The 12050-nt window shown below is 36.1% G+C and overlaps 1 protein-coding gene across 1 annotated transcript in view; it reads left to right on the top strand.

Moving 5' to 3' along the window:
• The first annotated feature begins 3092 nt into the window (after positions 1-3092).
• Positions 3093-12050, top strand: part of LOC121520772 (insulin receptor-like) — a 107194-nt gene continuing 98236 nt past the window's right edge. Inside the window, exon 1 of the mRNA XM_041804386.1 lies at positions 3093-4298. Coding sequence (XP_041660320.1) covers positions 4193-4298 — 106 coding nt within the window. The 5' untranslated portion in view covers positions 3093-4192. The remainder of the gene's footprint in view (positions 4299-12050) is intronic.

Raw genomic sequence — 12050 nt, 5'->3', positions numbered from 1 at the left:
TAGTCCATGCATAAATGTATCTATAAAGTCAGGCATATGATACCAGAACACATGAGCATGCCTTATACTTGAATTCATTCTAAAAAAATGCACTTTAAAGTGTTTTTATTCATTCATTATTCATTTTAGGCCCTTTTCAAGAAAGCTTTTCTTATTTTGTTTATGAATAACTTAAAAAACAGTAAATAAAGCTTTGTGGATGTTAAGGTACCTACCTGTGCTTTACAAATGCATCCATCAAGAATTTATAATTGTGGTTGGTAAGTACTTACAAAAGCATTAATACAGTTTTATATGGGACAAGTTATGTAATTAATAATGTCGTACTAATTCTTCAACATAGCATTAACAATTTGGTTAATAATTTACTCATAAATTAGTAAATCATGCCTCAAGTGTGTCTGCCCTCTTTATATATTCTGGCATTGTACATATTCATAGTTTATATTTTTCTGCTGGTCTGTTGCAGCTGACACATAAAGGTGACTGTCTCAGCGCTGCTGTGTTTCTGTGTTTTGTTCCCTCAGTTGTGTTTGATTTTTTTTTTTCAAAAAGGCTTGGTAGACTGTAAAACTGAAGTCCCCTTTTGTGATGAATAAAGTTGTCTGAATCTAAACCAATAAAGCATTTTGTTAATAAATTACTTATTAATTGGTTAATAAATCTTTATAGATGCTGAGTTAAGCACTTACTAATGTTATACTCATGCATCAAAAATAATTTATTATTCATCAAAAAATATATAAATTCATAAATATTTATGTATATATAGGTTTAGTACTAAGTGTTTAACTTGTGCCACAATAAAGCATTTATAATTTATTTTGAAAATATTAAAAAAAGTGAATTCATATTTATAGTTGATGAGTTACGTACTGATTAATATTAAACTAATGCATCAAAAAAGCATTTATAATTCATGAAATAATTACTTATAAATATGATATAAATGTGTTTGTAATTTCTCCCTCTATATTTTTTCTGTTCTTCTTTTTTTGTATTGCTCCAGAGCACCCCTGGCAAAAAGACCTCGGTCTCAGTGGGTTCTTCCTGCTAAAATAAGGGATTAATGATTTTAAAAAATAGTAAATTATTTTTTTATAGTTGATGAGTTAAGTACAGATTAATGTTTAACTCAATGCCTCAATAAAGCATTCATAATTGTGATTATAAAAGGCACACAAATGAGTTGATAATGCTTTATAAATGTATTAGTATTTTAAGTATTTTTGAATGCTTAACAGTATGTAATTAGAAAGTGTATCTCTGAAACTTTACATTCCAGTTAAACTAAATATATCTAGCTTGATGAGATTAATTTTCAAAATAATTATTAAAAAAATGAGATGTTATTACCTCATAAGACTGTGATGATTTAAAGGACATTATTTAAAGGCCACCAAAAATTAAATGAACATGCATGATCAGGGCAAAAATTACACATAATTACCAAAAGGAAATTAGCCTAACAGAATGATTTATTTGATATTTTTAAAATCATTGTTTTATGTTATTAGTTAGAGAATTTAATGGTATGAAGTGTTTGTGTTATTTGTGTAAGTGTTATCAGGACATTTTGCTAAGGCTGTGAGCTCATTGGCTGATAAAGCTTGTAGAGCTTATTACAGCATCAGAGAAACTCTTTTCAGTTTAAACCTCCCTGTCAGGATTTGGCTCAAGATTTTTAAGTGTTATTGAACCAATCCTCCTGTATGGAAGCAAAGTGTGGGGCCAATCAATCAAATCCAAGCTCTGGGACTCAAACCCAGTGGAGAAAGTCCATCTGGAATTTTGTATAAACATTTTAAGAGTCCACTGCCCAAACCATGGCTGCAGAGCAGAACTGGGTCAATTCCCCCTCTTAATTCAAATCAGAAAAAGAATAATGAAATTCACCAACCCCCTCATAGAATCTGAGTCTGAATCATATCAACACAGAGCGTTTTTAGAACAGCAGCACTCTGTGGTCCCTGATAACACCAGGTTTGACATCAGAAGATCCACATGTCACGGCAATATTAACAGCATTATGCCCAACTCAAAGGTCAAAGAAATAGACAGAGATAATAAGCAAAAATATTCAAATCAGTAGAAATGAGAAAGACAGTACATAAATAAATTACAATGTTCTAACTCACTAGAAAGAGAAGAATGAATTGGCCAAATATTTAGTCATAATAAAACAAAACAAAGACAAACACTCAGTAAATACAGACTCAGTGATCATAAACTCGCCATTGAAACAGGACAACATAAGAAAAACTGAACAGAAAGATCTCAGAGAGTCTGCAGACAGCGTCAGACAGGAGAGGTGGAAACAGAGATCCATTTTCTAATAAACTGTCCAAGAAATGAAAGAGTTCCAGAAATGTATTTCCCTAAACTTAATGATATAATCCCTGGCTTTGCTGCCCTCCCCAGTAAGAGACAAATTCAAACCCTACTTGGAGAGGAAATTTCAACAGTAAAACTGTCAGCTGAGTATGTTACAGCATGCCACACAGCTAGACACGTTTCTATGCAAGATATTATTATTAGTATAAGACTGATTATTACTTCAGTGTTCTGTAAATGTGTTTACATGCAAAACATACATATATATTTATGGTTCAATGTATAACTCTGAATCAACAAGATGTAATAGTATACATGTAAATTCTATAGCTATTATTTTGCTCATTTCTGTAATATAATCATAATCATTTTATCGATTTAATCTGTTTATTTTTCTATGTAATGCTTTGGCAATAAAATGAAATATTTGTTCATGCCAATAAAGCACGTTTGAGTTGAGTTTGGTGGCCTCCGAGGTCAAATCCACAAAATGTTAAATACATTTTTTAAATCTTATTTTTCAATTTCATATTTGATCTCTAATTTTGTTGATTAATTGATTGATTTCGCTCGTGCATTTCTCTGTTTTCAGAAGAGACCTACTTCTTCCACCTCAGCTGACATTACACAGCACCACTGCATCTCTGCTTTAACGCGTTAGCAGCTGACAGCAGGATCAGTTTGTTGTGTAATCCAATAAGCTCCAGTCCGTATTTCCCCTCGTACTCCTCTGGCTCGGTGTCAGGGTTTGTTTACTGGCGGAGAGGCTGGGAGAAGAAGAGGATCCTGCAGGACCTGAGAGACTTTACAATCTACCTCTGTGGCGTGGACGAAGAAACGGAGGAATAATAATTCTGCAACTTTTTCTCACCAGCTTTTCTCTCATTCAGACCGTCCCCACAGCAGCCAGCGCTGCGGGGCATTAAGGCAACCTGGAGGATCAATTTTATTTTGATTCCCAAAACAGAGCAGAAGAAGCAGGAGCAGCAGAGTGGAGAGCAGCGCAGCCACGACGGAGTCTGTCAGCCTTCAGAGAGCCGAGATCCCACTCAAATCTCTGCACTGACTCCTGAGGAGAGGTCGCTTTGGAGCTCGCAAGCTGAGTGGAAAAAAAGACCCCACGGGAGATTAGGTCAGCTGTGGTGTTTGGCGTTTTTAAAGGACCTAAGAAGCTTTTTCCCCCTACCAAACACGCTAACGATACGCCACGCATGCCACAACCGTAGAGTCAGCAGCACAGAAATATTTCTCTATAGTAAGTTAAGGGACGCTGTTGTTGGCATGTTAACGCATGCAATTTGTTTGTTTTCCCAACGAATATGCACTGCTGTGGTAGAAGTGTGAGTGACATTTCTTAAAAGTTAACTTTAATTGATTGTGCTGCTCAAAAGCAGCGCAAACTTCTCCTCCGGCCTGGGCTGGAGTGGCGGAGCCAAGCTAGGCAGCTAGCTAGCTCGTTAGCTAAACTGCTGCTGCGAGCAGTAACGTAGCAGTCTGTCCAGACAACAGCCCTTGTTTTTGCTCTTTCTTTATCGACGCAGACAACGTCAGCTGCAACAGTTCAACAAACCAGAGCAGCAAAGGACACAAAGGGAGCACTCATGTCATGCGTTGACGCTTGTTAGCTGTGCTTTTCCATGAGGTGGCTAACTTTAGCTGCTGCAGCTTTAGCTCATGTTTGACTGAACACGTTGGACTCGTCCCCCCGCCCATCTTCCGGGATGTCTTTTATTTATTTTTGTTTACCTGTTGGCCCACGCCGCAAAACAAAACCAGTTTCCTGAAGGCATATCTCCAGTAGTCTGAACTGTCCTCCTCGCCAAAGGATTATTCACAATTTGACCCGGAATAGTGCTGGATGGTGTCTTATCCCGAGTCAGTGATGTGGCTCCGGACTTTGAGTTTGTGTCTTGTTTTGACCGCTGTCGTCTTTCTGATGAGCTGTCATCGAGCCAATGGAGAGAGTAAGTAACACTTACTATCACATTGTATTAATGCATTTCTTAAACATTTGTTAAATTATGTGACTACGTGGCGGGCTGTACTGTACCGCTGCTAGTGTATACACCTAAGAAAAACAACATTATGCAACACAGTGAGGAACCAGAAACGAAAACATGCGGACACATTATCACATTTTATCAAAATAAAAAAAGATAAATTAGTCAAATTTTAAGTCTGAGCGCTTCAAGTATCTGCTGTGCATTCATTTATTGTCAACATTGCGATTAAAAATCAGATTTTTATTTTTTTCCCTCAAAGATTGAGTTATTTTACATTGTTTTAACATACATGAGTATGACTTTCATCAACAGTTGACACATACAATTTTCAGTGTAAAACTATTATAGAATATCAAAGATAAAATCTACATTAAAAACAAAATTAGTAGTAGTATTACCAATAAATCTAGACATACATAGGGATGGACAATATTGTTCAAAAGTCTTTTTTTTTTTACTTCTTAGAGTGGTGATACATGATATATCTTAAATTTATTGCTGTGAACAATAAACAAAAACAAAGCCAATTCTGACTAAAGTCTGCTAAATGTCACAGAAACACTTGAATGAAGTAAAGATGTGAATGAATAAATAAATAGAGATAAAGCACCAATTTGTGAAAATAAACAAATTAGAAATTTGTTGATAATCCATTTAGACTTGATGATTTTCAGAAACTCTTAGCTGAAAGGATTGTCTCCTACCCTATGTCTTGCTTGGAAATATATTTATATTAGGGCTGGGCTAAATGGTCTGCTGCAATTATGAAATCACAGATGGTGTAATATTTCTCCAAATTGAAATGTATCAAAATACCAGTTAAATATGTATAATATGTATAGTTTTGCAATTGAAATGTTATGCTTTTTCCATTATGCAAACATTCGAGTGTCTGTTTTTTAAATAGTGTGCAAAAACATCCAACTTTTTTGCATGTTTTTTTTCTAATCAAAATGAGAATAACAAAAAATGAGAATTTACTTTAATACAACAATTATTATTAAAAATGCAATATGAGCCGAAATAATCATAATTGGATATGTTTTGTAAATTTTTATCCTTAGTTTAATCTTATTAATATTGCTCTCATTACAATATAAAATGATTTATTGCTTGTGTTTGATTAATAAGACATGAGATGAGGAACCTTAAGATTATCGCATATTAGATCGCAGTCATAATATGGAAAGGAAACTGCAATAAGATTATGTACCCAAAATGTTCAGCCCTACTTTATATATCTTAAAAATGTCAATATATTGCCCAACCCTAGATTTATATCAAGTACCTGCTGCAAGGCTTGGATTTCAACTCCTGGCTGCAGGAAATAAATCATTACTATGAGATGTAGACAACATAGGGATGTACAATATGGACCAAAAGTTAGAGCTTGTTACTTTGTAACTGGATGGTAACACATAGTTTTGCTGTGAAGAAAGTATAAAAACAAAGCCAATACTAAGTCGAATCCACTTGCCAAGTGTCATAAAGGAACTTTTTATAACAGCTAGCTGCATGAAGTTAACATGCACATGAAAAAATACACAAAAATTAACAACCAATTAGTGAGAAATAAATAAATTAAAAGAAAGTGATCATTTTCCTGTCAGCATCTACCTAAACTGCATCAATTTAAAGGATATTTCCTTACCTTCTGTCTTTTGAAAATATGCTGATATCTGTTAAAACTCAATAATGTTGCTCTGCCTTGGACTTGAAAAAACCTTTTAAAATCATCATGATATGTATCAAACAAACATGTTTTTGAGTCTAGTTAATATTTGTAGACCAGTGCTTTGTTGTACATCAGTAACTGATTACAGTGAGGATGTATGAGAGTACAAAATAATGCAGCTTCTCTTATCTGACCCTTACATGGCTGGAATTTTGATATTATTTTGCTAAGCTGTGCAGCCCTGGATGTTTCTGTTGTTTTGTAAGTGAGGGTGATTTGATAAAAAGCGGTCTGGCAGCAGCAGACGTTTTAAAGACAGTCACTGCATTGACGGGACAAAGGTTAACACTTATCGCCTATTTGAGTCTGCAGGAACTGTAAACAAAATTTTTGTCCTAAAACGGCTTGTCTGTAGTAGTCTGAGAATTCAGCAGAATTAATCAGTTGTTATTGTAGAGAGAAAAGCCTGTTGCTGCGGTCAGTGCAGGAATGTAACAATAAGCCCCCTTTACAGCTCCTGACAATCCTTTTATATTCAGCAGCCAACAAACCCGGCTGATAAGAATGAATGAACACATTTGCAATCGCCCGGAGACATTTTCATGTTTCTCAAACCCCACAATGGCTGTCCACACGCTGGCTGTGTCTCTCTGTTGGAATCTGTTACTTTAAGCAAATATTGGTTATGAGGAAATGTAAAGCAAACCTGTGGGACTGCTTGCTGCTTTAAATGATGGTACAGGAGTTTGTTTTCAGGATGACAGCAACAGAAAGCACTTTGGTAAACAGGACATTTCACAGTTTACTATCACCATGAAATATTATTCATTTAAACCTCAGCGAATGATTCAGCAGAGGTCACAGAGATGAGATGATTATTTTTCATGTCTTTAAAGTGCTGCATGTGGTTTCCCTACTTTTCAGACTGAAATAGAAAAAGAAGTCTGACTGTTCTTTTGACTCTCGGCTTAGTTGGAAGAAAGGCTGACACATGGTACACGTTATGTCAATACTTTGCTTTGAGTTGTGAAATTAAATCAGCATATTTTGCAGAAATGATGGCAGAAAGTCAGACAGTGCTGAATTGAAAAGCCTGTACTTCCTGGACCAATCGTAAAGACAGAAGCAATGTTTGCACTGTATTTGTTGTCAGATATGTCCTGTAAGTCTTTTTGTATAGTACAGTGTCCATACATCCATGCACATTAAGCTTGTTTTGCTAAACTCTTTTGGATGCTTTTATCTAGATTATCTACTATAGGGCTCTTATTTAGCTCTTTTTTTTGCTGCACTTTTTAGAGCCTATATTTTTATACAATACTGTTTTAATGGTATCATAACGTAAAAAAAACCTGCATTGTTTTTTATAAGACAGGTGCATAGGAGAAGAATGACTCCACCAAACATTGCAGGCAAACTCCTTCTTAATATCTTTATTGCGCAAAAGCAGGGAATGTTGCCAATGTTTTTTGTGCTGTTTAGATTTTGTGCATGAATTTGCCTCAATTTTCTGTTAACTTAAACCAAGAAATCACCCAAAATTAGTTACCAAGGACACTATTTTTGTTTCTGTTGTATTGAAACAGATGTTGATATCATGACAACCCTTGTCCACAGCAAAATGAACTATAAATGTGAGTCTGTATTAACCTCAGGATCCTTTGGGGTCTTACAGTTCTGTCTTTACAAATGGCACTACGTGATAAAATCTTTATTTTAACAATCAGTGATATCTTAGAGTCTTCAAGTACTGTAACGTTACAACATCTGTTTCTTTCTTTTTTGTCTTATTTTTTTATTTTTCATTTCTGCAAGGCAGACAGCAGGACACATCACTGACATGTAAAAGTATAATGTGTATGTTTGATAGGTCAGGTGCACATGTAGAGAAATGACCCCCCCCCCCCAACAAAAAAAAACAAAACAAAACAAAAAACCCAAAAGAAATGGTATAAAAGTATTGCCAATGCTTTTGTGCAATTTAGACAGTGCATCCTCTGACATGTGGCATCTTTGTGAGGTACAAAAGTAGAAAGAAACAGCCAGAGAGCAAAGGGGTCTAAATGTCTATGATGTCTAAATACTAGGGATGGGACTGATCCGATCCAATATCAGCATCGGGTCCGATATGGATGTAATTAATAGATCAGATATCTGACTGGCAGCACTGATCCAAGTGACCTATCCAAATCCATCCTACAGTTTGCGCTAGACCATGAATGCACGGCAGTCTAACACGAGACAGTCTGTGTGTAACTGAGCAAGTATTGGTTAAGATGTTGTTAGTGGTATAATTACCTAATAGATTAAACGGAAATCTACATTTAGAATAGTCAAAACTAGTCTAAAGATGAGAGAACACAAAGAAGAGTGGGTGGGACGTTAGTATGATAATACTCTCTACAGCATGGATAGCATTAAAAGTTAGCGCCGCCCGCCTTTGTTCCCCTTTGCAGATTAATATCGTGCTTTGATATTTGGCCTCTTCTCACTTCGGTTGAGTAGTCATATGTGAGCTTAACCCTCGAAGGCCCACATACCATTTTATTTCCATTAACTACTTTGGAAAACTTGTACCGTGGTCTTCCTACTACACGCTAACAGCTTAGCAGCCACCACCTGGATGTTTACATCCAGGGAAAGGGTCAGAGAGGAAGGCTGCGACCATTAACTGAAGCTCTAGTGGCAGGAGGTTCATTACAGCTCATTATAGACAGGGATTTCAAGCCTGTTTTTTTGGATGATGTTGATATTTATTATTTATATTATTATAATTTTTTAACTGTTAAAAAAAAAATTATATATATATATATATATATATATATCAGTATCCGTATCAGTATCAGCACAGATTTATCGGAATCGGATCGGAACGGAAAAAAAGTGGATCGGTGCATCCCTACTAAATACCTGAAAAACAATGACATTGCTTTGGTACCATGTGGTGCAGTTGAGACAGAGCACAGGAGTTTGCATGCAGTTTTTCTTTAATCAGGAAATTATACCATACAGTGCTCTCAGTACTTTCATTTTTGTTGCACTGGCACTGTATGCTAATATTGTTTCTACAGTAAGACAAAGTTTGAAACAGTATCATACTGAAGTTTAATATTCTGGTATTTTGACATAGGCACCATTTCTTCACCAAAACAGTGCAAATCTTTTTTGTGAAATTTAGAAATCTGCATGAATTTTCTGCAGTTTTGTCAGTTGAAAAGCAATGCATTAGTCAATGTTTGCTCCCCAGGATCTCTATTTTTGTCACAGCTGCATTTAAACAGATGTAGATGATGTTTCTACTCATGATAATATGTTTTTAATTTTATATTATTGAAGTTTTAATTTCTGGTATTGTGTCAACCTACATCTCCAGCACATTTTTTTTTGTTTTGCAAAGAGAGCAAAGGAGGCACTGTCTAAACTGCACAGAAACGCTGATGATGTTTGATACCAGAACTTTACTGATGTTTTCATGCAGTTTTACAATAAGCATGAATATTCCTGCAATTTTTTATCAGTTTAAAACAAGATATAACATTTATGTCGATTTTTTGTTATGTTGGAACAGACGTAGAACAGATGTACTTAAGTAAAAAAGCTTTTACCAGCATCACAATTGAGGTATAGTTTCTCGTATCATGACAACCCCAGTTCATCGCACCATTCCTTTAAATATGGATGTCCATGAACCTCAGAGAGGCACCGCATCCATCAAGGTCTGCTTGAAAACCCTGTTATTGTCTTTGTAAACAGCGTAGAACATTACTGCATTTGTTTACGATACCTTATATTTCATAATCTCTGTTATATTATTGATCAGTTGTGTTAGAAGTATCAAAACTGTAAAAGCCAAATCTGTTTCATTAGATGTATAAGAGATAACTTTATCCCTCAAAAATTGCAGGATAACTTTTCAGTAACTAAATGTTGCAGATGTTTTTGTGCCAGTAAGACATGTGCTCTTTCTGCTTGCCAGACTTAGATCTTTTTTATGAGGTTTAAAAAGTTCTTTTTATGGCTCTTACAGACAGAGGAACAAGCACTGCCTAAATTTCTCAAGACATTGGCACTGTTGAGGTATCAGATATTGCCAATTTAGACAGAGTGCAGGAGCTTGCCCGCAAATTCAAAAGAAGAAATTACCCAACATTGTTTGTCAATGGCTTCTTGTTTTATGATTGCAGTATATCAAAACAGGTAGTGGTGACATTTTATTTTCACTGGCATCATATACAAGTTTGAAATTTTGATGTTGTGACATCCCTAGGTCTTATGTAGTAGTCCACTGATTTTTTTTCATTTACTCTTGGGATTAAATGTTTGTTTACATCCAGATCTTGACAAGAACATTAATGTAGTTGTACACACTAGTCCTTTGTTCAGCGTTTAAACATTTTCATACCCCACAAACTGAACTACACATCAGTAATCGGACTAAAGAGGCGCGCTGAAAGAAAAGAAAAGCACACACTTTCTCATCTTTCACCAGATCCTATCGAGGGGGTGAATGGAGAGATGTCATCAGACCAGTTTGAGCAAGAATCTGAACACATAAATCAAACGCAAAGTTGTGTAATTGCCCCTTGACTTGTGTGTGATCCACAGAAGGGAAAAGTGGAGCCGACCAATTTTATAAGGGGGGACTGACCGGTGTCCAAGTCAGGAAATCTTTAAGCTACTTGTTGGAATCAGTCCAGCTCAGCTTGATGGAAAAATCACTTAGGAATGAAAGCTTGTATTAAGTAGAAGTGTGAGGATTGAAGTGATTTATGAAGCTTTGCCTGGCATTTTGAGAAATTTCGCCTGTTTAAGAATGTAGCTGCAAATGTGTCTGATTTTGCATAAATCTTAAAGGCTGTAAGCTGGCTCTTGATTGGGCTGCTTTTTGAACAAGAGTCTCAGAGCTAAGCAGCCGTGTCTGTTATAAAGAAATAGTGGTCTTTAGAAACAACATTAGATTGTTAATCAGCTCCTCTCAACTGCTGTTTTGAAGGTATTTCAGTAATCCACAGGCTCCCTTTTGAAAATGGGTGAAAAAACTGTCTCCATGTCTAATTAAGGATTTAAACCAGTTTCTCAAGTCATGCCATTGTTTGCTAACCAGCTCAAAATGACATGTGTCTGCTCAATTTGTACATCATGAATGAAATGTCAGCCATGCTGCGTTCCCTTCAGGCTACAGGACTCTTAAACCTCTGCTACAAGATGGGACATTTTTGTAATAATGTCCCTAAAAGGTTGTTTGGTAAATGGGGGTCATTTTTTCCAGTTTATTGGTAGGTAGTGGTGGACGGTAAACCGATATCAATACTGTAGCCTTTTGTAACACCATCATCACCGGTTTCAGTGCGCATATTGTGTTGTAGTTTCCTTGCAAGGTATAATGTTGGCATAGCAGTAACACGTGACATACAACAGCTCAGACTAAGTCCTACCGTCAGTATGTTTCACTGTAAGAGCTGCCAGGTAGCGAGTGTACTTACTTTGCAAAGCATCTCTGCCTATATCACCTTATTCTTCCTTACTTTTCTTTAACCCTCTGAGACCAACATTGTTTTATACAACAAGAAGAGACACAGGTTATTCAAAGTTAGATAGCTTTTTAACCATAAGTTGTAGCTACTTACTTTTTACCCCTGGAAACCCTTTGTTTGCTGTTCTAATGATGCCATCCATGCCTTTATAACCCTTATGGTGGCTTTTCTAGTGAGCCTGGAACCAGAGTGACTTTCCAGGGTCTTTAAAGATTAATTCCCTACCAGTAACTACAACTTTTAATGTCTTTTTTTCCGTTAAAATCCATTTGCAGTTGTTTCTACTGCTAACTTAGCATTAGCCACCATATTGTTTCACCCCAGTGGCTGTCAGATGGGCTCTGACAACCAATGGCAGGCTGTTCCATCTTCACGTCTTGCTTTACCAAACTGTGCATGTCTTTCCTGGAGGATACGGCCTGAATAGCTCATAATAGAGAGAAAGAGACACAGAGAGGCTGTGACGTGTTTCACTGGATAGGGAATATCAGGTCATACAGGTAA

The sequence above is a fragment of the Cheilinus undulatus genome, linkage group 13 (genome assembly GCF_018320785.1).
Source record: "Cheilinus undulatus linkage group 13, ASM1832078v1, whole genome shotgun sequence".
Taxonomy (NCBI): domain Eukaryota; kingdom Metazoa; phylum Chordata; class Actinopteri; order Labriformes; family Labridae; genus Cheilinus; species Cheilinus undulatus.
The sequence above is the reverse complement of the archived record's forward strand: the minus strand, read 5'-3'. Positions and strand labels throughout refer to the sequence as shown.